Source organism: Neomonachus schauinslandi, chromosome 4 (genome assembly GCF_002201575.2).
Source record: "Neomonachus schauinslandi chromosome 4, ASM220157v2, whole genome shotgun sequence".
Lineage (NCBI taxonomy): Eukaryota > Metazoa > Chordata > Mammalia > Carnivora > Phocidae > Neomonachus > Neomonachus schauinslandi.
Window position 1 is genome coordinate 39,152,787 of NC_058406.1, and position 26,629 is coordinate 39,179,415.

General features: G+C 50.7%; 2 protein-coding genes across 4 annotated transcripts in view; both read right to left on the reverse strand.

Moving 5' to 3' along the window:
- Positions 1–1,055: 1,055 nt before the first annotated feature.
- Positions 1,056–4,036, reverse strand: DMRTA2 (DMRT like family A2). Its single transcript, XM_021683899.2, has 2 exons — positions 3,407–4,036; positions 1,056–2,107 (listed from the first exon to the last, which is right to left on the reverse strand). The coding sequence occupies exons 1-2, from the start codon at positions 3,960–3,962 to the stop codon at positions 1,056–1,058; spliced, it is 1,608 nt and encodes a 535-aa protein (XP_021539574.1). The 5' UTR covers positions 3,963–4,036.
- An 18,504-nt stretch (positions 4,037–22,540) lies between these two features.
- The window catches only part of FAF1 (Fas associated factor 1), a 500,302-nt gene continuing 496,213 nt past the window's right edge, over positions 22,541–26,629 (reverse strand). For all 3 annotated transcript variants that reach the window (XM_021684282.2, XM_044914506.1, XM_044914505.1), the window contains exon 19: positions 22,541–23,156. In XM_021684282.2, the coding sequence (XP_021539957.1) occupies positions 23,073–23,156 (84 nt within the window). In that variant the 3' untranslated portion in view covers positions 22,541–23,072. The remainder of the gene's footprint in view (positions 23,157–26,629) is intronic.

Consider the following 26,629-nt stretch of genomic DNA (forward strand, 5'->3'; position numbering starts at 1 on the left):
CATTCTCTGCAGCAGCGTTTCCCGCTGCCGTCCCTTCGGGCCGGGGGTTTGGCGAGTCCCGGGAGGCAGGGATGGGCTCTCGGGCGGGCGGTTCTGGCTCAGTCACTCGTTGCTCTGTTCCTGCTTCAGTGCGCACCTTGACCGCATCTTAGGGAGAGATCGGCCGCAGGCAAGAGGGGCGGGTGGGCAGGATTTGTCCCGAGTTTACAATATATTTAATCTATAAAATCTGATAAGTACAATGCGCGCATAGTCTACTTTTTTCCATTTTGTCCTTTTTTTGCTTGTTTTTGAATATTTTTCACGTTAATACCGAGGTCACCTACAGATTACAATTAATAACTTAGAATTCCATTTTATAACAATGTACACTGGCTTGTATATATATATGTATAGATTATATATAGATTTATACATATATAAAAACTCACACTGCACCAAGGAAACCCATGCTTATTGGCATAAGCAACAGAGAGCGACAAATACCGCAACGAGGAAAGTGCACCTTAGAACTTGTTTCCTTTTTTTTTTACAATTGATATCGATATATATATATATGTGTGTCCCAAAGACTCAACTCAGTGTCAAGAGATTTATACATCCTAAATTTATATTTGTTAGAGCGAACATTTTTAAAAAAATTTTAATAAGGAGAGGGATACACAGAAGACAGATTCTCGGACTATCCTGCCATCCACTGGAGAGCGGGCGGGTGGGATGAGCACAGAAAAAGGAGAGGCAGGAGCGTGTGCGGCGGCCGCAGCCTCTGAATTCTCAAGAATTCCCGGCCTTTTGAAGGGCTGGAGGAGCCTTGGGAGGTGGCCAGAGGATGAGGATCAGGACCACGCACCCTCTCTGAGAACACCTGCATCTGTAGTTGCTCCCCCTTTGCTCAGCTCTCTGCCCACCTTCCAAAACAAAACCGAAAATCACCTTTGAGCGAGAACACCCCAGCCGGGGCGCACAGAGCGCCCCGGGCAAAGAAGGACCGGCGGCCCGCGGGATCAAGGCTGGGGTCCCCGTTTGGGGGCGGCCCGGCTGCCGGGCCCCTGGCCCTACTGCTTCTCAGGGGCGCCGTTGACCATAGGCCCGTACAGGCCACCGCCGTAGGTGGGCTCCTTGTGCACCGCAGCGGCGGCGGCCGAGCGGTCGCGCATGAGGTCGCTGAAGGCGTAGTCCATGGGCGGGCGGAAGCCGAGTGTGGGCACCAGGCCGGCGGTCGAGTAGGGAGCCATGAAGGCCAGGCCACGGCTGTGCGCCGCTGCCGCCGAATAGGCCAGGCGCAGGGGGCTGAGGCCGAGCGGCGCACCCAGCGGGTAGGCGCCTGCGTCGGCGCCGAAGTGACTGGCGTTGGGCTGCAGTGGTGAGAATGCCGAGCGGCTGCTCAGCGAGCCCAGCGCCCCAGGCGCCATGGCGCCGGCCAGCAAAGGTCTGTGGTGCGGAGGAGCGGCGGGGCCTGCCTGCAGCGGCGCAGGCAGCCCCGGCCCCCCGGCAGCGGCGGCGTCGACGCGGCCCGGCCACGCGTCGTCCGCAGCTGCTACTGTACCCACTGCAGCCTTATCAGGGGGCACGGCGGGACCGAGGCCGGCTGCCAAGCCCCCGCGGTGGTGGTTCAGCACCTGCTCGATGGCCTGCACCACGTCGCCGCCGCAACCCTGCAACACCAGCTCCAGGACGCCTCGCCGGTGGCCCGGGAAGACGCGCGTCAAGATGTCCAGCGGCGTCCGCTGCCGTGGACCCGGGCCCCCGCCCAGCCCTGGAGCGGGAGCGGCCTCTGCCTCTTCTTTGTCGGCCTCAGAACCGGATTCGGAGCCCAAAGGGCTGGCGGAGCCCGGGCTGTCCTCCTCGCCACCGCCTCCCGGGCCTGCACTGCCCGGGCAGCTCCCACCTGCCTCCTTGGAGGCCCGGGTCAGGGGCGACCCCGAGAAGGACTCGCCGTCGCCGTTCTCCGAGCCCGAGCCCGGCCGCACCTCCGGAGAAGATGTCCCGGGCCCCGAGTCCGCGCCGTCGGGTGATAAGGGCTTCCCCGGTGGCGGCTGCGGGCTGCCGGGGTGGCCGGTCTGAAGCAGCGTCTTGGGGAACAGGTCAAACTTCTGTAACTTGGCCTCTAGGAGGGGAGAAAAGGGGATGTGAGGCGTGATTAGGGGCGGGGAGGTGAGGCACCCTCAGCACATCAGCCCTTTGGACCGCAATTTCCTGAACCTGACGACCCTCATTCACTGGACTCTGGCGCCCCCTCCTTTTTTCTCCAGCATTCCTTACTCTCTGAGCCCCTACAGTTCTGTCTCACTTCCCCTACCCCCCAGGGCGCACTCTTTCTGTACCAGAACCCCAACCACCTGTGCCCTGTAAATTCAATGTCCAGTCCCCCTCTTCCACATCTGTGCCCCAACACCTCCACCCTTATCCTCCTTCCTAGCCGGGTCCCTGACCCGGCAAAGTGGCCTGGCCCAGAGTTCAAGCAGGAGACTATAACTTCCACCTATACCACCTACTGTATAGAGGACCCCACTCCACATCCATCATTCCAAGAGCGAACCCTGCCCTGGGCACCCTCTGGCCCTGGGCAACATAGCTTGTTAGGGAAGGCACCTTGGGTATCTAAGAGATCCCAAGGCTTTCTGCAGGCAAAAATAGAGCCCCTATTTCTAATCAACCCTTTACAGAATTAAAACCTAAGAAGTTCTTTACTCCCAAGATGAGGGCTGAGAGGGCCCGCAATGGCCCCAGCCTTAATTTCTTCCCTCCCTAGAAAAAGGCGAGAAATTCTTGAAGAGGAGGGTGGGGCCAGGCGGGGAGTAGGGGGTTAGAAGAGTGGGGATCGAGGGAAGCGAGAGAGCGCCTACTCTTGAGAAAACGGGGACAAGTGGGGAAAGAAGCTAGAAAGAAGGAGCAGGCGCAGCGTGCGGTTGTCCGGGGAGCATTAGGAACTGGAGAAAAGGAATCACACGGGGAAAGGAAAGAGGTGTCCCTGACACCCAGAGAAAGCGGTGCGGTGCGGGGGAGGAGGACTGGGAGAGGGCCGGATTTCTGAAGAGAGTTGGGAAGGGAACCACGGCAAGTGGAGAAGAGCAGAACCAAGGTTAAAGGTTCCACGCTGGGGAGACCGAGCCAAGTGAGCAGGGAAGGTGGGACCCGGCCGCCTTTGGGTAGAGGAGATACGATTCCAGCGTCTACATTTGGGCCCGCGGTGAGAGAAGGGGGTGAAGGGCAAATTCTTCAGAAAGGGGAGAAAGAATTTATGTGTTTGTGCCCCAGATCAGGGCCTGGGTGCGCCGCGAACTCTTAGCAGTCGGGCGTTTGGAAGAGGGGATTCCACTCTTTCAGTACCAAGACAAGTCCCTGGGCCGCGTGCCCCCAGGCCCGGTCCCCGCTCCCTTTCCTCCCGGCCCCGCGGCGCGCTCACCTGAGCTCCCCGCGCCCGCTGCGCCGCCTCCGGTCCCCGCGGGCGCTCCCGCTCCCGGCCCCCCGCCGTCGGCGGCGCACACGGAGCCGAAGACCTCGTAGGCAGGTCGCGGCGGGATAATGCCATTGGCGGCGGCGAGCGCCAGGCCCTCGGCGGTGCCGTAGAGCAGCTGTAGCTCGCGCGCCTCGTTCTCCTCCTGCGCCTGTTGCCGGCGCAGCGCCACCTGCGCCGCCATGACGCGCTGGCGCTCGGCGATGAGCGTGCACTTGGCGCACAGGCAGTCCTTCCAGCGGCAGTAGCGTTTGTGGCCCTTGAGCGCCGACACCACGCCGTGGTTGCGGCAGCGCGCGCACTTGGGGGTCCGCGGGTACTTCTCCGCCGCCCGCAACAACAGCGGCGGCGCTCTTAGCAAGCCGCCCGCCACGCTCACCGGTAGCGACGCGGCCGCCGCCGCCGCCGCTGCCACCGACGCCACAGACGCCACGGGCGGCCCTGTCGCTGTTGCCGCCGCCGTTGCTGCGCCGGGCACGCTAGGCAGCTCGGAGCGCAGCTCCATGGCAGGACCTGGCGTAGAAGACGGTGGGAAGAAGGAAGAGACTTGCGGTGAGGAGCGCACGGTGTGCTAAGTAAGCTACAGCGTACCCTCGAGGAGATCAGGCTTAGGGAGGGAAAGTCGCGGAAGTTTGGCTAGTGGTTGCCAAATTGCTGGAAGGAGGTACCTTCGGATCCCCCTTGTAAAGCCGAGCTCCCCCACCCTATTCCCACCAGAGCTCTTCTTCTTATATCTGATTTATGCGCTGGGTCTAAGATTTCGTTTGAATCGGTGGTTCCGCTGGAAAAAAAAAAAAAAGATAAATTTTGAAAAGTCACTGGTTCAGGTGGATATAACGAGGGTTTGGAAAGGAAAGTATTATCCCCCCAAAGTTTAGCTTAATTGGGGCGAGACGGGTAGAGAGAAATGTCTGTTTGATGGGACTTGGATTAGAGAGAAAATTTTGACTCAACAGTCAGACTAGATACCAAGAGCAAAACAAAACAAAACAAAATTCGAGGCGAACTGCTCAGTTTTGTGGAAAGGTGAAAAGGAGAGAGCTATCAAAGCACACAAGGCATAGAGTTCAGCTGGCTGGGTCTGAAGTTTTTATGCTGGTGGGAGCAGGAGAGTTAGAAAAATCAGGGACAGAAAAGAATAGCTCTAGGAATAGAGTGAAGGCTAGATAACAAAACAAACATCTCAGGAGCAAAGTTAGGCCGTGGGGCCCCAGGGACCCGTGGAAATGTGGGGGCTACAAGTTTCATGGTGCGGGGCCTCCAGAGAATGGTGGAGAAAAATGAGTGTGATGAGTTTAGTAGGCGTGGGCAGAGTTAAAGAGAAAATTAAGCCCAAGAAACTTTGTTTGGTCAGGCAAACACAGCCAGAAGGTTAGCTTGAGGAGTGAGGAAAACAAAAAACAGCTGATATGGATGTCTGGGTCCCAGGGTTCACGTGGGGGAGAGGTGTGCATGAGAAAAAAATAAAAAACAAAACAAAAAACCCTGCAGGCAAAGGTTGTGGGTGGAGTAAAACCTGTGGCACGATTTTTACCCCTGTCGTCTGGAAGAGTAGTCGGGAAGGAAAAGGTATCTTGCGGAAAGTTAGGTATTCCTGGAGGGAGATCCTTTCCTTGACCGTCTCACACTGCTGTCTCTTCCCCTCCGGCTTTAGGGACAGAATCGTCAGACACGCCCTCCCCATCCTGGGATCCCCCGCGGGACCCTATTTGGGTGCAGGTTCTCGAGTTCTGGGCTCGGAATTGGGTTCCTGGGACTTGGACGGCCCAGGAGACAGCACCGAGGCAGGGGAGTCGCCTCTGGACCTGGCTATGGAGTCTCACCTGTGCTGCGGCCTCAGAAGGCCCAAGCAGGCCCAGCCCCGAGCTTCGGCCCCGGGCTCCTCTGGGTCCCCGGGTTCCCGCCAGAGCCCGGGCCAGAGTCCTGGGGTCTCCGCCCCAGTATCCTAGATCCCTTCCCTATTTGAGCTGCCTCTTCCCTCAGGCCCCTGGGCCGCGAAGTCTCTAGGGCCGGCGTGGCCCGGGCCTCGTCAACAGGGCCCTCAGGCCAGGCCGCCTCCCCTGCCCTCCCTGCGTCCCTCAACTACCTGCCTTGGGCTCGGGATCCTCCTCCTCCGCTGGCGCTTCACGCACCTACCAGCTCCGCTCGCGTTGCTGGCGCTCTTGGCCTCTTCCCCCTGCCCCCTGGTCCCTTATCTGACCACGTCACCCTCCTTCAGTCACCATGTCCGAACTTCCGGACCCCCTCAGAACGCTGCGCAGTCCAACCCTTCCGTCGGAAATCCGAGCCAGGGGACCGGTTAAGGACCGGCTGGCTGGAGCCCGCGACCCGGCCCTCGCCGCGCGGCGTCCCCTCGCGGAGCGCGCGGGACGCTGCGCACAGCCGCGCCCCAGTTGCCCGGCGCTGCCAGACTCTCAATGAGCCGCTCGCCTGCTCTATTGTTGCTCCTTAGGGCTCCATTAGACAGAATTGGACAACAATGTGGCGCCTGCCATTGGCCAGGGGAGGCAGACAGCGCTCTGATTGGCCGGGCCCGCGCCCGGGGAGCCCCGCATTCTACAGTGTCCGAAAGATTCGAAACTCCAAAAGCTCTACTGAGCGCCTCCCGGGAGGGGAGGGGCGCGCCAGGGAAGGAGTGGAGAAAAGTAGGCGAGGAGGAGCGTTGAAAATACCGTGACAAGTAGTTTCCGTGCGCCCTAGAGCGTGTGAATTGCGCCTAATTACCGTGTCCGGTGCGCCTCTACGTAGCCGTGTGTAACCCCTCGGCGTCTGGGACGCGGGCTTGGCTGCGCCGCTCTCACTGGCCGGGGGCGCTTGGCAAGGCCGAGTTTCCCAAGTGGCCCTGGTGGCCGGGGGCGGGGTAGGGGCAGGTGACAATTCAATTACCGCGCTCGGGGTGTGGGTGGAACGGGGACTCGGGGGTGGGGAAGGGAGAGGGTATATGGCATAAATGCCAAGAGGATTTTTCCTGCCTCTTTCCGGCTCTGTTACGGTATGCTCCCAAGTCCGGTGCGTTTGGGTTAGTTGGAGGCTGTTGTTTTGTTTTTTCCTCCTGCCGCCTTTAAAACACAGGTCCTTCATTTTAAAATTCCCGATATGATAGTCATCAAGAAGGGTAAGTGTGGTTTACGAGGATTTTTTGTTTTTAAAGAGGAGTCCGGAGAGAACTGAGATTGCGCTTCCTGTCGGAGCCCTCCGAGTCCCTTGCGCTCCGCATCTTTCCTCTCCCCACCCCCTAATTCCGTCCCTTTGCCCCCTCTTGCTCTTTCCTCTCCTCACTTCTGCAGCACCTCGATTTCTTTTACGTGGTGGTGGGATTCTTTTTGTCAGTGTTATTTCGAATTAACAAAAAGTTTAATTTTCTTTTTTAAACGAAAGTAAAACGTGACCTCTCTGTCTCCCCAGATCCTCTTGCACGCAGGACGCGCATCCGTCTGTCGGTCCTTCCGGGCCTGGGACAAGGTCGCCACCGACCCCCAGGAGTAGTTGTAGCTTTCACCTTCCTCTCCCCTACTGACGTCAAGGCCCTGAGGAACAGTTTGATCTGCAGAGGAGGTAACAGGTTTTGGATTTTGTTTCCCTTTTGAATGGCAACATCTGGAATTAATGCTGCAGTCGTCGGGCAGGGTCGCCTTGGGTTTCTCTGTGATTCTCTGTGCCCTTTCTTTCTGTCTTTTCCTCGTTCCAATGTGCCCTCACTCTCATTTTTATTCTCCACTTTTCTCTTTCCTTCAGAGTAAAGAAAATTTGTTTAATTAATGGGAAAAATGAGTTTTCCAAAACGTTGTTCTCCCTCCACTCCCAACTATGCCTTTCCGTGATGTTCTTTAGAACTTTCAGGGCCACGGGGTTCTGGCCCGCGCGCCGTCTGGGGCGCGGAGGTACTGGGCGTGCAGACTCGGCCCAGGGGCCTCGGGACGCAGCCCCTTCCCCCTGGCACAACTCGTGGGCTGCACCCCGGCAGCCCAGCCTCTGAACCTGGGGGCTGGCGACTGGAGGAGGAAGGCGCCGAGACAAGCGGGGCCCCACCTCAGAGCGCCGAGCCTTGCGCGGTTCCTCCTGGATGCCGTCTGGGAGGACCAGGCTGAGGGAGGGAGGGAAAGAGGGGAGAGGGTGGTGTGCGGAAGAGCCGGGTAAAGAACTTCCAGAAAGCTGACCAGGCCGGCGCCTGAGCGCCCTCCGACCCTGAGTGGAGTCTGTGATGGTAACATAAACCAGGCCCTTCGCTCTTAGAAAATTCCACTCGCTGGAGCCTGAGAAGAATTTGGGAGAGAGCAACGGGTCAGCTCTGCCGGTCTCCCATGTGGGGTGAGGTAAGGGAGTGAGTCTGGGATAATATGTCCTGCAGGAGTATAAGACCCAGACCGCACCTTACAACACCTTGAGGTTATAAGGTTAAGGAAATCTCTCAGTTAACTGCACCCTGGCAGGAGGATGTGTGGGAGAGAGGGAGGGCTGCGGCTGGATCCCGCACCACCCTGGGCGCCTTCCCCCAGAGCTACATTGGACAAGGTTTTCCAGAAATTGTTTTAAACCCCAAACAAATTGAACGATAGGAATATGCCTAGCTTTTAGAGGGCGGTGGCCCAGGCACTCCTCACTTGAGGCCAGGCCACTGTGGGATTCCAGGACTTCAGCGGAGTGAACCAGGGGGCAGACAAGGGTTCAGCCACAAGGACTTGAGAACCCCAAGCTCTCCCACTAGTGTGTGAAGAACCTCCAGGACATATCCTGAAGCCTAGCCCAATCAGAGGAAACCTGCCCACTCCTAGAGCAGGCTCCTCTTTCCTTGCATTCACAGCTCAACAGGTCCTGGACCTACATACAACCTTTCTTCTGGGGCACCCGAGGTTGGGAGGTTGGGGTGCTCATATGAGTGAATGTGTCATGGATAGAGGGAGGCAGAGTAACCAAGCTGGGTGGAGGTCACTGCACGCATACCTCCACAGGCCACTCGGGTTAGTTCTGATTTGGACTGAGGTCCCCAAGGGGGGGCAGACCAGAGTGGGGTGGCTCCACAGCTGCAAGTGGTAGAGAAAACATGCCCAGACTGAGGCAGCAGGGTCTACCTCCTACACCTCCTGCACCAGAGTGTGGCTTCACACCTGGACATACGCCCCGCATGTGGGACCTCATTCTGCAAAAATCTTGGGTACATGCTCACACCTGCGTGCAGTGACTACCCACAGGGTGCACATACCTCTGACGCTGTCTTCCCACCCAAGAGGACCCCGTCAGAAAGTCTGATTGAATTCACAGGGCTCTCATCGTCATGCCCTCATCCTAGAATTTCCACTTAGTACTTGACCTCACACTCAGACGCCCACAGACTCCCTGGTCAGTGACTGAACACCTAGACAGGAGCATATGCTCACACACGTGTGCCTTCCCTTGTCCCTGGGCCCAGCCCTATTCCAGGGCCCTGAAGTTGGACCCTAGGCGGACAAACCCAGACCACCGGGACAAATGAGGTGGCTGAGAGCAGAAAGCTTATCCTCACACGATCACACACACACTCCCTCCCGCATCTCCTCTTAGCTCAGAATCATTTGCTGTGCGGGCGCCTGAGGGTCCCGGATGAGCTCTCCCAACCACGAAAACCCGCCTCCACCCGTGTTCGCTGCCCGCCCCAACCTCCGCCTGGGCGAGGGTGGGGTCCAAAGAGATGGCCCGGTGGAGACCCAGGGTGAGGCTGGAGTTGGGGGCTGAGGGTGCGGTAGGGGGTTGGAGGTGCAGCACGGTGGCGCTGAGTAGGAACATTGCCGGGGGCTCTGATGGGGGACCCGAGAGGCATTGACTTTTGCGCTGTTTGCCCGCGGCCTCGGAGCAAGCAGACGCCATCTGTTTGCCGGCTGCGGCGCGTCCGGTTTAATTACCCTCCCGGCAGCCTAATAGAGATGATATTAAACTAAATCTTTCTGACATTAAAAGTAATTATCCCCAAACCAGTGGCTCCGGGACGGAATCGCCCCTCCTGTCCCCAGCCCTCCCTTGGCCGCTCCAGATTCCGTTAGTTTGGCTGAAACTCTTTACCCGGAATGGGGCGCGAAGAAAAGGGGGAAGGTGCCTTTGGGAGAAGGAGTCTACGCAGGCCGACCCATAACGCTGTTTCGCGCACAACCACAGACGCACGAACACGCGTGTAGATACACTCACATCTGTACACACACAGACAGACCACGACAACATTTTCCTCCGGATCAGCTCTCGAGCCACGTTAGACTCAGCCGCGCGCACCCCTGGGTGGACAGAGAAGCGCAGCCTGGTTTGCTGCCCCCGCCCCCCGAGCCCGCTAAAATGGCCCTTTGACGGGGTCAAAGCCACGGATACGGCCTAGACCAGGGCCAGGGGCCCAGGCAGCCAGATAGACCCTCTGCCATCCTGGCGCTTGACTTCTCGGCGCTCTTCCTGCGAGGAGCCCTGCACCTCGCGCTTTCCCTGCAGGGTCTTAAGTCGCGCCACATTCTGCGAGGCAAGTCCTATTATTCCACTTGACAGGTGAGAAAACAGACTCAGAGAGGTGAGGTGACTGGTCCCCCATCTCACAAGCAGTACGGGACAGAGGAGAATTCGAAACTAGGGGTACCAGGGGAGACCCCTACCCAAGGCCCAAGTTGTACACGGTTCCAGGCGCGGCCTCCGGCTGGGCGCGGCGAACGGATGGCCCTTCTCCTCACCCTCACCCTCTGGGGCCCGCGGGACCTGCTGGTGCTCAGCCTCTCCTAGGGCCTTTGACTCCCCAGGGGAGAAGTGGGCCAGGGAGCCACCTGAAGGCGGGGCAGCGAGGGCACCGCAGCTGAGAGCCTGGCGGGAGCCCCCAACGCGGAGCCCCTGAGCCGGGCCGCAGCGCTCCTTTGGATCAAGCCCGGGAGTCCGCAGGGCGAGTGCGGGAGCGGCGACCGCCCAGTGTCGCCAGGCTTCCTGTCTCCACAACCTTCTGGTTGGGTGCATCTGAGCCTGGAACAAACGCGCTGAGAGTAATGTTCATTGCCCAACTATTTGCTTCTATTTTTGAGCGCCTAATGCATACCACTACCCTGCTAAATGCTTGGTGTGTGCTCCGTTGCTTGGTACCCAGTCCTTGGGGAGGTGTGATGTTCCACGTTTTTTAGAGACAAGTCCTCCGAGGTTCAGCGAGGCGACGTAACTACCCGAGGTCATAGTGCTGCTGAGCTTCGAGGAAGATGGGAACCTAGATCCCACTCCCACCTAGGCATTTTTCCTTCTCATCTTCAGTTCCAGTCGGGTAGGATCAGTTCGATACCATTCAATTGATAGATCATTCACGAAAATGCGAGAGAAGGGGTCTTTCATTAATTTCATTCATGTTGAGCACCTAGTAAGTGCCAGACCCCGAGGCCCGAAGATTAATCAACTGTGATGGCCCCTTGAAGTGCTCGTTGACCAACCAGGGACACAGTCACCCACCAGTGACCTCACAGTGAGAAACAGGGTTGAGGTGGGAGTGGGGAAAGGAGGGTCAAAGGAGACTTCCTGAAGAAGGGGATCCCTGAGGTGAGACGTTAAGTTTCCCAAGTGGAAACATTATTATTGCTTGTTCTGATAAAACATTATAAAACATTTTAGACAGCTCAGCAAAGTATGTTTGGAATTTTTTTTCTGTGTACATACCTTTACAAAAATATGCTTTTTGTTACTTGCCTTTTTACATAAGCCCGATAAACATTTTTTTCATATTAATCAATATATCTACATAAACTTTAAAAATTGCTTAATATTTCCATGTATGGTTGTACCTTTATTTAGCCAGTTTTCCATTGAGAGGTATTTTGCTTGTTTCCAGTTTTTGCTACAATAAACATTACTACAATGAACATTCTTTGTGAATTTGCCTAATTATTTCCTTAGGATAAATTCCTAGAAATAAGATTGATTGGTCAGAGGCTTTTTTTTTTTTTTTTAAAGGCTTTTGATAGCTGCTTGTCAAATAGCCCTCAGGAAAGGTTGTGTCAACGAGCACACTAACAGTGGTGCATCTTGCTGATCTTTTTATTCTTTGCCAGTTCAGGCAGGAAAAAAAGAATCTTTTGTCATTGTAATTTGCATTTCCTTACTTATTCCTTAGTTTCTTCTTTATATGTTAGTCACTCGTGTTTTTTTTTTTAAATCTGTGTATATTTTGTTTTTTTTCTCTTATAAAGTTTCTCCTTTCCTTAATTTGTAATAGCTGTTTATATATTAAAGAGAGTAGCATCCTCTTATCTGTAACATATGCTGCATTTCTCCTTTCTTTGGTTTCACCCAGTTTTGTTGTTATACTGCAGTTTTAAACAATTTTATATAACCAAATCTGTCATTTTTTCTTTATAGATTCAATTTACAGTATCATACCTACCAAGGGTTTTTTAAATCCAACTTTCTGAGAGCATTCACCTATATTCTCATTATTCACATTTAAATCTTTAGTTCATTTGAAATTAATTTTGGTGGAAGGTGTGAAGGAAGTTTGTAACTTAATTTTTCCCCAAATGATTAGCCAGTTATCACAGCACTACTTAATGATCCACCCTTTCCCCCACTGACCATATGTTATATACTAAGTTCTCAGATGGTGTTAGGTCATTTCAACACTTTCTCTTCTAAGGAATGATTTACTTTTGCACCAGCTTCACTCAAAATTTATTGTAGTTCTGTAATGTCTGGGAAGGCAAGCATCTTTCTGATTCCTGATTCTTCTTTTTCAAAATTCTCTTGGCTATTTTGGAAAGAGAGTCTTCTGAAAAAAATATTTTAGAATTTTTAAAGCTGGTTCCAAAGGGAAAGTAAAAATTTAAAACCCTTTGGAAATTTTATTTAACTGCCTTTAGAAAGTATTTTGAGGGAGATTATATATCTTCACAATATGGGATATTGCCATGTAGGACACAGTGTGACTTTCATTTATGACTTTTATGTCCCTTTGTAAATTTTGTCATTTTGTTCCTGTAGTTGTTTCTTAAGCATAATCTTTGGTATTTTATGTGTCTATTGTGAACAGAATCTTTTCATCTGTCTTTTCCCAACATCTAACTGGTTATAAGAAAGTTACTGATCATAGTATATTTATTTTGAGATTGGCCTCCTTTCTGACCCATTTTAAATGAGTTCTCACAGTCTCCGGTAGCTGAGTTTGGAAGGATCTGGAATTGACTAGGCTGAGGAAGAAAGGGAGGGGCGATTCTGCACATAGGAAATGGGGCAAAGGCCCAAGTGATTTGCAGGCTCTCCTAGGCTTTGAGGACGATGTGCACACGCAAGGTGGTCTTCTTTGGACCTTCCTTCTCATGGTCTCCACCTCAGAAGAGGGCCTTTGGAAACAGCGATTCCAGGAATCAGCCCCCGGGGCAACATGCCACCCAGACTCAGAGCCTTCGCAGCGCTGTGTGACCATGGATGAGTCGTCTCCCCGCTGTAATCAGATTGCTTGGAGGACAGCGGCGGCCAGGCCACCGCATGTGGGGAGAGGAGAATGTGAAGATGAAGGGCATCAGGGCGAGGCTCTTGGGTCGGATCAGACTCGGCTTGAGTGCAGTGCCTACCCGTTCTTGAAGTGCGCATATGCGCATAGGGGGTTCCCAGCCCCATTCGCCCAGCCTATAAACCCCAGGTCACCGACCAAAATGAAGATAAAAGGGGGAGATGGGGCTAGGAGGGAGAGACCTAATCCATCCGCTCAGGCCGCGCGCGCGCGCACGCGCACACACACACACACACACACACACTCACCCTTTGGCGTCTTTGGTGTCTTTCCCTCAAAGAGTTCTACTCTGACTTACATCCTCCCCTACACACACCTTCTACTCCCTCCACCCCCCATTTCCTGCTGGGACTGTGCAGTCTCCTTCCAGGCTGTGTATGGTGGGTGAGTTCCAAGCTGCTTGACTGGCTCAGGGCCGGATACTGGTTGGGCAGGAGCCCAACATGTTAACTCTCTTTCCTGGCCGGGTCCCGTGTTAGGGTGGGGAAGCTGGCTGACAAATGGGCTTTTTTTTTCTTTTTCTTTTTAACCCCGGTGGGTGGTTCAGACTCCAGGCTTGCAGCAGCACAGATGCAGAGATGCCTCCTCTGGGTGCCCAGGCCCAGGCCAGACAGTTACCTTGAACACTTCTGCTCACCATTTAGGACCCAGCACTCAGGATGCTCTACTGTTTCTTGTCAGAGGCACAGTAGGCAGATGCCAACGCTGCAAGCTCTCTAAGTGCCTCTGCATTTTGCCCTCTCTGAAGCCACACACACACCCATCTTCATGCCCAATTCATATCAGAGGAACTGAGGCATGGAGAGGAAGTGACTTTCCCAGGATCATACAGCTAGGTGGGAGAGGGATGAGAACTGTTCTTTGCATCTGTAGAAGAGACTGGTTGGAGATTAGCAGGTGGAGTTGAGGCCACATTCCTTACCCCTAGTTCTCAGAACTGACCCCTAGGGATAGGTGTAGGAGGATGAAGGCAGCCCTTCCTTTGGTGTTGGGAGCCTCTTTTCTTGGGGGCTACTTCACTCCCTTCTGAGCATGTACAACCCCCCTTCGCCTGTCAGGACTGTGCTTTCACTGCTGGTCAGGAGTCTCCCACCATCCCTCATGTATCCTTAGCACCCTTGGTCACAGGGCCTGGCTGAGCAGGGCTGTCAGTATGAAAACTGACCTGGGGTGGAGTCCTGCATTTGTCACATTCCCTCCTATGTAAGATGAAAGTAAAAAGAATGCTTTCATGGGGTCATTGTGAGGATTCAATAACACAATTCATAGAAAATCCTTCTCAGTGTCTGATGTGTAGTAAACACTCAAGGTATATTGGATATCGTTATTTGTTAGCCAGTTGCTGAATGAATGAATTCTTCTCTTTGCCTTACTCCAGAGTGGAAAACTGGTCCCTTCTCAGTATCCTTTTGCCTCCTTTAGAAAAATGACTGGGGAGGCTGGGAGCTGATGACAGGAGGTCACTTGAACCATAATCTGAAAACTCCCTCCAGAATCAGAATTCTGATGGATTGTAGTGGTTCAGAGACCTTCTGGCAGGCCTGGGGTGCTCAAGGTCCTAGAGGGACTCAGGGCCATCTCCCTCCTTAGGTCACCTCGTTCACTCCCACCACCCTTTCCAGGGGCTCCATTAATCAGAACATGTTTGCTATAAAGCATAAAGTGAAATTGTGCCAGTAAGAAAGGAGCATCACAGCCCAGAGCCCATCCCCAGCTTCTGGAAGCAACCCCACCTGTCTCTTCTCAGGGCCTCCACTATTTTGGGCACACCATAGCCCTGCTGGTTCCTTGTGGGACTCCGCAAAGGCAGGGGCTGGGTTCTTTGCCCCCATGGCACAGTACCACTTTTATACCAGAGAACATAGTCTTTCCTTTTGTGTCCATGACCTCCCATAGCATGTAAAAAACTCATAAAATGCGCCGTGTTTTTTTTTTAATATCAAGAACCTGAGGCATATAGGTGATACTGCACAAGCTAGTTCTTCAATGATGCTTGGTGTGGTTGAAGGCATGCCAGAATGGAACCTTGCTCAAGTCATTTCGCTGCTCTGGGTCTCAGTTGCTCCATCTGTAGAACGAGGAGAGGTAGACCTGCTATATTTGGAAATGCTCTGAAATGAGAAAAGGACCATGCAGACCCAGGTAGGAAAATGATGATACGTATGTGGGATGCTCCATCCAGCTGTGACCTTGGCACTCTCCTCTGGAAATATAGCAAAATTCCTGGCCTCCAAACCTGATTTCCTTTACATGTGTTTCCACTAGACTCCCTCAAACACAGAGAAGTTTCAGTAAGACTCTCCTTGTTGTCAACTCTTCAGAAAAATACTATGCCAGTGTTACCAATGTGTGCCCAAGTAAGGCAGATATCATTTCTAGGGGCCTGGAGACCTCAGCCCAGAGAGGCAGTCTTCATTTTGATCCTGTAGGATGCCTACATTTCTAACTCTCAGATCTCAGATTGTCAGGCTTGGGTAGTGCCATTTATTACAGAATGGACTCTGGCCACAGCCACTAGGTGGTGTTCATCTCTCCCAGAAGTCTATCCAACTGCCCAAACTGGGGGCCTTCTCTGGGCTCCCATGGCTCCTGGAACTTCTCTAGTGTTGACCACATTGTCCTGGAATTGGTGGCCCCATCTCAGCCTGGAGATTCTGGGACAAGGGTAGAGGCTGAGAATCCAGTGTTTAACAAAAAGCCTAAATGATGAATAGATGGAGTCAAAACTGACACTATCTCCATGAGGCAAAGGGCACTTAAACAGAACTTCAACTAAATGCAGGTCTAATGGGCGCCTGGGTGGCTCAGTCGGTTGAGCGTCTGCCTTCTGCTCAGGCCACGATCCCAGAGTCCTGGGATGGGTCCTGAGTCAGGCTCCCTGCTCAGTGGGGAGTCTGTTTCTCCCTCTTCCTTCTGACCCTCCCCCCTGCTCATGCTCTGCCTCTTTGGCGCATGTGTGTGTGCACTCTCTCTCAAATAAATAAATAAAATCTTAAAGGAAATGAAATAAATGCAGGTCTAATGAAAATGCATGATGGAAAAAAAAAGATTTGCTTTGGAGATAGACAGGATATGTTATATAGTTGTTATGAGACTTTGGGCAAATGATTGAACCTCTCTAAACCTCAGTTTATAAATGTATGAAGCAGGATAGTATGTTCCATCTCATGGGGTAGTTTTGTAGTTCATTCATTCATATAACATTTACTGTCTGTGCCCTGTGCCAGGCCCAGGGGCCAGACCTGTCACGGTCCACAGAGGGAGACTTCTGAGCAAATGATCACAATAATAGGATAAGTGCTCAGCTAGGGGCAAACACAGGGGTTAGAAGAGGCCCCTAACCTGGCCCTGGGGATTCCATGAGGCTTTCTGGAGGAGAGGTAGTGGAGTGAAGTGGTAATTGCCTGAACTCTGGAGCCAAAACACCTGCGTTTGAATCCTGGCTCCTTGGTTTACTAGCTGTGTGGCCTTGGGCAAATTACCTAATCTCTTGTGCCTCAGTTTGCTCACCAATGAAGTGGGGATATTAATAGCTCCTACTTCACAGGGTTGTTGTGAGGAGTGAAGTACTTAGTGCCTGGCATTCAATAAACATGATATAAATGTTCAATATTTATCAAGCACTATATACAGTGCCAGGTCTGTGTGGAAGGATAAAACAACAGATCAGATTGACACAGACCTTACCCTCGTGGGGTTTATACCTTAGGCAAAATCTGAGCTGAGTCTCGAACCACAAATTGCCTCCTATCTAAGGACAGTTTGAGAAAAGCAGAGGGCAGAGGAAGGAATTCAGGGCTGCTGACATTTCACAGGCAAGCAGAGCAGGAAAACTCTGCAGAGGAGACACAGGGGGATTTTTCAGAGGAGTGGAAGAAAACTAGGGGCATGCAGTATCCTAGAAAGTGTGTGGGGATTTTTATTCTACTCTCACCTGTGGCTTAGAAGTTACAGCTACTAAAGCAGCTCAGGGCCGGGGCCGGGGATGGGGCTCATGGATAAGGGGAAACAGAGCAGGCGTGAGCTTCGGGCTCAGATCCAGAGTGGATTCTCAGCTCCTCTCTACCAGCTGTGTGTCTCTGGACAGTGACATCATTTCTCTGAGCCTCAGTTCCCCTAACTGTAATATGAGGATATTAGCAGTAGCTACCTGGCGGAATACTTCTGAGAATGGCTAGGGGGCGACACTGTGCAGGGCTTACCAGGGTACTCAACAGGAATTCCTTTACCCTTTGTCTCTTCTCAGCAGCTCCAGTTGGTTTTGTTCCAGCTCCAATTAACTGCTTCAGTAACCACTGGGTGCATGACTGCTATGTGCTGACCCTGGGCTGGCTTGAAATAAACAGGTGATTATGACCTGGTCTCTGTCCTCACAATGTTCCCTGATGAGCAAGGTGTTAGAGATGAAGTCACCACCTGCACACAGACATCATTTCTTTGTTGAAACTCAGTTAACAAAGTCAAAATTTCCTGTGTGCTTACTATGTACTAGTCATTTTGCTAGGCCTTGAGGATAAGAAGTGACTTAGACCCTTTGGAGGGCTCACAGTCTGGGATGGGGGCAGGAAGAACATACGAGTTTAGAGTTACGATTCAGAGTGGTTCAGCGCTATGTACGGAAAGGGCAGCACAGGGCCGAAGATTCTCGCCTAACTTGGAGGGTGTGGGGAGGCTGTAGCAGTGGTCAGGGAAACCATTTTGGAGGAAATGAAGTCTAAACTGAAAGTGAAGGATGGAGAGGTGGCAGGAGTCTGGTGGTGACAGAGGGAATAGTGTCCAAGGCCAGAGGTGATACAAGGCTGATGCTTTCAGAAGACTGCAGGTGACTCTGGATGTGTGTTGAGGGCATGGCTGGAGGTAGATGGGAAGGGAGGTAGGGGCCAGATGGCAGGAGTTTTAAATGCAAGCTGAGTTTGGATTTTATTTGGAGGGCAATGGTAAGCCTCTGAGGGTATGAAGGCATGGGTGTGGCATATTGAGGCAGGGGTTTTAGAAAGCTCTTTCTGGCAGCTTCGTGGAGACTGGTCTCGAAGAGAAGGACTGGAGAAAGGGAGATCAATTAGGATGTGGTTTTATAACCCGGGTGAGAGACAACAAAGGTCTGATGGAAGAAATGCCCATGGGATAATGGGTGAAGGAGCACGGAATGGACTTTGGAGATGTCCAAGAGGTAGAAGCTGCAGGATCCTTCTTAAAATGTTGCATGTGCTTAAAAATAAAAGGCATTGCTTAAAACCTGGCCCCTGACACCTTAGGGAATGAGTCATTTTGGAGAGCTGAATTCTCTATGGAAATGGGGCTTTACCCATTTTTGTATCCACCAACAGCTAAAAAATATTATTATGATTATTGGAAATGCTTTGGTAAAAGGGCATACTTTTCCTGAAGGTGGTACTGCATTGACATAAACAGCAGGAGCTTTAGAGTCAAAGGTCTGGGTCTCAAACTCTGTTCTGCTCTTTATTAGCTGTGGAGCTCGGGCAAGTCACACTTCACCTCTTTGAGCCTGTTGCTTCAAAATGGGGTCAAGATCACCCATTCGACAGGGTTGTTGTGGGGTTACACGAGGTAATGTATGTAATGCTCTGAGCACAGTACTGGGCACATCCTAAGTGCTCAGCAAGTTAGGTCTCCTCTTCCCTCCTTCCCATGATGCCCCAGGCTTAGCCTCTGGACACCAGTAACAGTGACACTTTGTGCAAGGCTCTTTAACCTTCCCTGGAGGGCCCCAGAGCAGTATTCTTGGACTTCTTGCATCTGCTGTTCACATTTCCTGTGTCCTCCCCCATAAACTGCCACTTGTCATTATCATCACCCACTCTCCTTTCCTTTTGTAATCCTGTGTGAGTTTGTAGACCAGATGATAGCTAACTGCTTTACGTGCTAATTGTTAAATGTTAGTTCATTTAATCTTCACAACCTTATCAACCAAGTACTGTAATTATTTCCATTTTATAGCCCAAATGCGGAGGCACAAGAAGGTGAAGTGACTTCCTGAGGGCACACTACCAGTAAGTGCAGGAGCGGCTTGGACCCAGGCAACATGGCTCCAGAGACCATGCTCTCGGCCACACGTTTTATCACGTCTCAAAACTGAGAACCACAACTAACAGTGTGCAAACTAAGAGTTAACAGAATGAAGACTGGAGAGCAAGTCTCTTTTATTGGTATTTCCTTTCAGACCACACTTTCAAATTACAGCAGGGAGGAGCTGTAAGGCCATGGCAGTTGTTAGGGGTCATCTTCCAAAGCAGATTATTTGAGATGAGAGAGAAGCACTGAATGCAGAGGGAGGTTCAAGGCAAGGAAGCCCAACTGTTGTATCTCCACCCTCCCCCCCCTTTGGGGGTTGCAGCTTTCATTTAGATAAAAATGTGGCTTGATGAAAAGAATGGGCAGATTCAACTTCCCAAATAGTCTGATGGTGTTTGCATGATGTAAATGGTGGTTCTGAATTTTCTGGCATCAATATTGCCCACTGAGAATCTGATGCATACAGATCTTCCCTTCCAGAAAATTACATTTAGCTTCTTATACACAATTGTGGGGGATGCCAAGACCCATTCTTGGACATGAAATTTAGAGATTCTTTATAGAAGAGCTGTGAACCTGAAAATCAGAGCCTAGGGCTTGAGTCCAGACTCTTGTCCTGACATTCTGTGTGACTTAGGCAAGCACTGCCCTTTGAGCCCGCACTGCAGTGGTCTGGGATGATGAGTGTAGAGGGTGTGGGAAACTGCAAAATGCTACCTGAATGTTATCAGGACGCTGAGGTTCAGAGAGGTTACTCACCTTAAGGTCACATAGCTATAAAGTGGCAGAACCAAGGTTCAAACTGGAAGACACTAAAGTCTCTGTGTGTGTGTGTGTGTGTGTGTGTGTGTGAGAGAGAGAGAGAGAGAGAGAGAAGAGAAATGAGAGAGAGAGAGAAAAAAAGAGAGAGGGAACGAAAAATGAGAGCGAAAGAAAGGAGAGAGAGAGAGATCTCCCTCCAAGAATTTTTAAAAAGATCAAATGAGATAATGCAGGTGAAAGGGTCACACAGATTGTGAAGTGTGACGTGTATGTGATTACTCCTGAACTGAATTTAGGATTCCACGTCCCATCCATCTGTGGGACCCGGGACTGGGTGGATGGGGAGCTGGGAGGGATGGCGGAAGTGTGTTCATCAGTGATGCTGCTCATGGAGACAATGAAGACCCGCTCCCCTATCCAAATGAAGAACTTCTGTGCTTTTGGGGAAATCTGTCAGAACTCTGCAACATCTTTAAAACCCATCCCTTTGACCAGCATACTCAGCTCAGTATATGTAGCTTTGGGAGTAGCAATTTTAATGCAAATGCAAACTTATGTTTCTAATGTCACCAAATAAAACTTATAAAAGCCTAAATCCTATTCTCCTACATTAAAAAAAGAAAGATTCCATAAAAGATGTTCTCATCCAATTCAGACTTTGGATGCTTAATTCAGAGATGAACACCTGTGTGTCCCGTAAAGCTAGTGGTGCCAGAGCATGGCAACATTTCCAACCAGAAACCTCTCCAAACTACACCTTCTCAGGGTCTGTGGGAAATTGTCAATACTTGCTTAAATCTTCAAACTAATGCTCCAAACATACAACTGATAATCCAAGGAACACAGAGGAATGAGCTGGAATGGAAGTGAGGATGACAGGGAGTCCTGGAACTTCACTGTAAACAGCTGGGCAGAAGAACACGGAGCCCATGTTCTGATTGACTCACTGCATCTGGCAGCTGGGATGTAAAGCCCAAGGAAGTTTAAGGGCAGGAGGAAGAATTGCCAAAGGACATTGCTATTTCTGTGATAGCAGAAGTTACTTAATAGCTTCTCCTCTTGTGATAGCAAGTTACTTGATGTTTTTCTTGGAACCTAACTTTATGCAAGTCCCTTTAATGTTGTGCTTGTAAGAAAAAGCCCAAAACTGCTTTGGCCTCCGGTTCTGGAGCTCAGTAGACCAGAATGATGTGAGTGAACAGTGACAATTAGCTGAGGCCTTTCCCAGCAATGGGGGCCTATAGGATAGGATTTCATGAGACTGAACTAGGAGAATCTCTCAAGACAGGGTTGAAAAAGGGTGTGTAAACTTCATACACGTTCAAGAAGCATTTAATAACTTTTATGAAATCAGTTTCAGAGTAAAGTCTCTATCACTAGAATACAGAAGTGAAGCTGACAGGGCAGAACAATATGATGAAACCAAACCCAAATCAGATGGAACAGGTTAACCATGAAAGTAAATTCAGAGTCCTGTCTCTCCAACTCCCACCCACACTCTTCCTGCTGTTCCTGAGTATGGCCTGGGTTAAGGGCTATAGCTTCTGCATGGCAGCTAAGGTATACCTGGAAAAAGAAGAATTGGTGCCCTAGTGCATCTGTAGCATTGGAAATGACTGTCTTTGGGTCCACCAGGTTAGGAAGGTAGGTGTGGACAAAAAAAAAGGAAGGTAGGAGTAGAGCTGAACTCCCCCCATAGTGGGTCTCTTTTCCTTTCAGCCTCCCTGGGAGACCTCTGGAGCAGAGAAGGCCTGACTCTAAGAAGATGTAGCACTATCTTTTAGGAACACATCTCTTACGAGAGAGTGTTCAGGGAGGTCCCTGGTCGGAGCACCAGAGAAAAGACGCAGGAGGAATTTTCCTGGCCAATATCCACTTCCAGGCAGAGGGAAAAGGACCAGCCATATCTTAGGCTTCGGTTAGAGTCTTCTGAGAACCCCTTGAATTGGGCCAGGGGAAAAACCCAGCACTTAGACTGTACTTTGGACAAATACAAAATGTCAAAGTCAGAATCCCAAACCCTGGGATAGAGACCACAGGTGACATAAAAACAGATATGGAGAAACATTCCAAGACTAAAAAGAAATCATTGGCTGTGAAGGCATCAACAGTGCTTCCATGAACTAAACTTCAAACCCCAAATCCACAGATTAACAAAAATCTATATTTACTAAATCATTCCCAAATTATTATATGTAGGTTCAGGCAACACATGTCTTCTGAGCTGAGCCCCCAGGTTTGCTCTCTTAAATATATGAGGTCAGAATTTTCAGCCATGAGATCTTTCATTTGAAATGCAAATCTAATATCTAATACTGAAACGTTAAAAGAATGAAATAGTGGAGCAAGGTTTTATAGCGGGGCTCAGAGTCCATGGGGTGACTGATCAGATTTTGGTGATAGACAAGGTGCTTAAAATACCAAGGAACAAGGTCCCAACACATGATGGAGCAGAGGGAGAGAAAAGCAGGAGAGAACTGTGTTCGGTGTACACTGATGGACCAGCTCTGTGGGCGCTGGTATCTATGAGGTTCGAACTGCCCAAATGCAAACAGCAGCTTCTTGCATCTGGGCCAGATACCAAAGTCCTGGTACTGGTCCTCTTCACACTATCTCAACATTCACATAATGCGCTTCAACAGTTTTCCACGCTGCACTGGAAGAGCAGATACCTCCTAGATGGAACCTGGAGACCCAAGGCAGCTGCAGTTTAAAATAAGTATCTTGCATATATGTCAAATGCAGTCCTCAAACACAACCTCACATCTTAGTAAATAAGTCAGAAAGTACCAACAAAAATGATATGCTTTTTTTCCTACAACAATGTTTAATCTCCATGCTGAGAAGTCCCATTTGACTTTTTTCCCCATGCCTTTTAAAATTAGGTGACAAAGTAGAAATCCAGTTGTGAAAATAAAAAGGCAGAGGTGTATGAGCCCTGGCTCAATGAGACGTATCAAATACATGGCATCCTGGTGTCCCGGGGCAGACAGAACTGTCCTAGACAGTGTGGGGAAACGGTGGGCACTGGAGAGGTAAAAATTCTACTTCGTGGTCACTCACACTTGAACAGTGCATTAGTCATTGAATAACGGCGAGGTGAAGGGGATAAGGGAGGGCTGCAGAGTTGTAATTTTCTATGAGGATTGGGAACATATACTCGTGGATGGGAAATTTTAAGTAGCTATGTTTATTATTACTTTTTTCCAGCAATCTTGCAAGAGGCAGAAGTGTGACATTGAGTTGAGTGAGACGAGCGTGTAGGTGGGTTGGCGAGGAGCCCTTCTCTTGATGCAGGCCTCTGGCTTGTCAAGGAAGGCTGGTTCCACTGCTGGGCCATGTTTACTCTTTTGCTTCAAGGAAAAGGGTTTCTTGAGGGAACAACTTTACCTCCAATAGTGATTTATTTGGGTCCAGCTGGGTTACCTAAAAAGAAAGAAAACACATTTAAAAGATTGGAACAATCTCCTCATGGTGTTCGGGTCCTCCCTGTGCACGCTGGCTCTCAGCCTGCTACGCAGTGGCCTCAGCATGTCCGAATCTATCATCTTATTAGATGCTCACAATAAACCTGGGACGTATGTGGTGCGATTTCCATCTTAGAACCAAGGACACCAGGGCTCAGAGAGGTCACGGCTCATAGATTGGTGGAAGAACTAGCATGTGACCACAGGCAGGCACAGCTTCAGGAGCCTGGACCTCTTCCTGGGCAGGTGGGAGATCCGTGCCTCCTGCACAGCACAGCTTGACCCACAGAACGGAAGCCCCTTAGGAAAGGGTACTGGCTAAACAACTGATTGGCATTCTGGGGACCTCTGCTTCATTAACTCCTGACAGCATGGGGGCACTTTTCTGCTTGGTAGGAAAAGAGCTAAGTCCTCGGGGCTGATTTTCTGGCTAAACCTTCCTGTAGTAAACTGGACAATGCCTACTCTACCATGCCCAAAGATGAATAACCTCCTCTGAGGAAAAGTCTCCCTAGGAAGGCGTATCACAATCTCCTTGTTGGTGGAGGGGGAGGATATTTAGTTTGAAAAAATAGTCAATGCCATAATAAGACTTTCTATTTTAGAAATAAAAAAAATCATTATTTAATAGTATGAACTATAGGGAGTAAAGCTAGACCAAATCTTGGCTCAGTTGGGAAATGCTAGTCATATAGGAATCCTAAAGTAGATTTATGACTCCTAGGCCAGGGGCAGGGATGGAGGATTTATGAATCTGAGAGTGAGAGAAAGAAACAGTTTTCCTATTTATCAGCAGGGAGTATGAATTTTAAAAAGTTGAGAAATACTAGTTTAGTGGAAGTGACAGTGGGCTTTGGAACCAGAAAGATTCCGGTTTAAGGGGTGCCTGGGTGCCTCAATCGGTTAGGCGTCTGCCTTCGGCCCAGGTCATTGTCCCGGGGTCGAGCTCCGCGTTAGGCTCCCTGCTCGGCAGGGAGTCTGCTTCTCCCTCTGCCTCTGCCCCCTCCCCCTGCTCATGCTCTCTCTCTCTCTCCCCCCCTACCCCTGCTGTCCCTCTCAAATAACTAAATAAAATCTTAAAAAAAAAAAAAGATTCCAGTTTAAATCATAGCTGTGTTAGCTATTAGCTTTCTGGCTTTGGAGTTAATATCAACCATGCAGGACTGATGTGAGGATTAAATGAGAAAAAAATATACAATTAGCAGTGTCCAGCACAGAGCAGGTGTTCAATGATGGCTACCGTGTATGTGAATAACTAAGGATGGACAGACACACAGATAAATGGACAGGTCTGAGTGTGTGTGATGGGAGGCTGGGTAGTCTGCTATGTGAGATACAGGGACTCTGGGCCTGTGGTCCGCAGAGAATACAGCACCTGAGGCTGGCAATCTTGTCCTCTGCTCAACTCAAGCCACACCTAATGAGATGGCTCCACTGTCTTCTATCAAGGGGGATGAGGGCCCTGGGAGCCTAGTGTCACAAGCAGGCTGGAGAGCTGAAGGAGGAACACTATCTTCATCTTCGACTGTATCCAGATGGAAACCTGGTAGGCCCAGGGGGGTCATTAAGGAGACACATCAACCACCAGAATCCTCTCTGCTTACATGGAACCCAGAGCAAAGTGGCTGTACTGGTATCTCTTGGGTTCTGGGCAGATGGGCAGGCAAGGCGGAGGGGAGGGCCCAGCCTGCTGTCTGTCTTCCAATGCACTGTGGGGCAAGCTCCTGGCAAATGTTTACCCACATCCCCAATTAATGTACAATATTGCACTGTCTCTTGTCAACAGAGACTCTACTTCAGACTCGTTGGTATTTTCTGCCCAGCTGCTTCCGCTATTGTTCTTAATTAACATGCCAGAGCTCTTCCGGCATCTTGTGCTTTGTTATTTGTGGTTTGTAAATATGATGTTTGTTGGGAGAAACCATAATCATAATAGTGCCAGAGCCTATGCACACCAGCAGAAATGCTATGAAGCAAAACAGGCAGGGAGGCTGGAGGCTGGAGCCTCAGGCCCAAACTGCACCCTGCCTAAGCTGTCAACATCCAGGGTTAGAGGTTCAGAAAACTGTGTCCCAGGAAAGTTAAGTAATTTTCTCTGTCACTTTGGGTGAGACAGCTGGGACTTGAAAAGGAGGAAACTAAAGTTTTTTGAACACCTATTACATGCCAGGGACTTCATGTTATTTCATTTAATTCCTGTAACAACCATGCAAGGTAGGCAGAGGTGGCAAAATTGAGGCTCAAAGTGGTTGCCACTTGTTTAAGGCCACATGGTTAGTAGGGGTCTGTCTATACAGTATAATGGTTAAAAAGACTGAAGCAAACTTAGATTCAAATCCCTGTTCTCACTTTACTACCTATAGACCTTGAAGTTCTATAACCACAGAGCCTAGGTTTCTCCATCTCTAAGATGAGAATAATCAGTTTCTCGTTCATAGGTTGGTGTGATGGTTAAATGGAGTGTTGGTAAAGCTTCTGGTACAGTGCTCAAGCCAGTACATGCTCAGTGAGTGGTAGCCATTACTGGCTGGAATGTTGCCTTGGAGAGGGGTCCTGGTCCCACTTCACAGCTGGAGCTCTTTTCCTGAAGCCTCCTGGAGCGCAGGTCTGCATTGGGCTGCCTTTCTTATTTCTGCCCTGCTGCCCTGCTAGGCTAATGCCTCAGTAACTAGAGACCCCCTTGGATAGTTTCAGAGAGGCCAGGCTGAGCTACTTCACAGCAAACGTGGCTGTTTGGGGGCTGTTCCTTCTGGTACCCCAGATGAAGCAATTGTTCTTCGGAGGTCATTTTAGACAGAAATTTCAGAATGAACAAGGACAACCTCTGCTTCCATTCTTCTTTTGCCTGCATGGACAAAAAGGCTGTAGGGGAACCTGGGGGATGAGGTTCTCCCCTGCAAGACAGGTGGCCATGCTATGGAACCATCATGCCATGCTCTGGGTCCCGTTCAAGAGGGAACTGAGAAGTGGTGGTGGTGGCTGCTGCTATAGGGAAAGGGGTAGCTGAAGGACCGCCAAGCAGATCAGACATGTTACGTGCAGCGCCACTGGGCAGGGCTGGGACCGGTGAGATCACAGGGACGCAGAATTCAGCTGGCCAGAAAGGACTCTTGAAGCTGCTCGTGTGCGGCTGTGCTACTTCCTTCTTCCTCCTTCTATTCTGTTTTCTTCTTGTTCTTCTTAACCATCATCATAGCAGCAACTATCATTTATTGAGTACCTACCATGGAGCTGGAATCATGCTAAGTACTTCATATATATAGTACTCTAACTAGTCCTCAAAAAAGCCAAATGAAGTAGGTATTTTGCTGCCATTTTATAGCTGAAGATACCATGGGTTATCGTATCAAGGTGCAGATAGAATAAGATTTCACACTCAAGTCTGTCTGACTCCAAAGCTCATGCTAAACAGAACGCTTCTGGCTAACATGT

Coding starts and splice junctions, on each gene's coding strand:
- DMRTA2 (XM_021683899.2), bottom strand. CDS start 3,962: ATGGAGCTGCGCTCCGAGCTGCCTAGCGTGCCCGGCGCAGCAACGGCG. Junction 2,108..3,406: donor AGCGGGCGCGGGGAGCTCAG/GTGAGCGCGCCG, acceptor CTCCCCTCCTAG/AGGCCAAGTTACAGAAGTTT.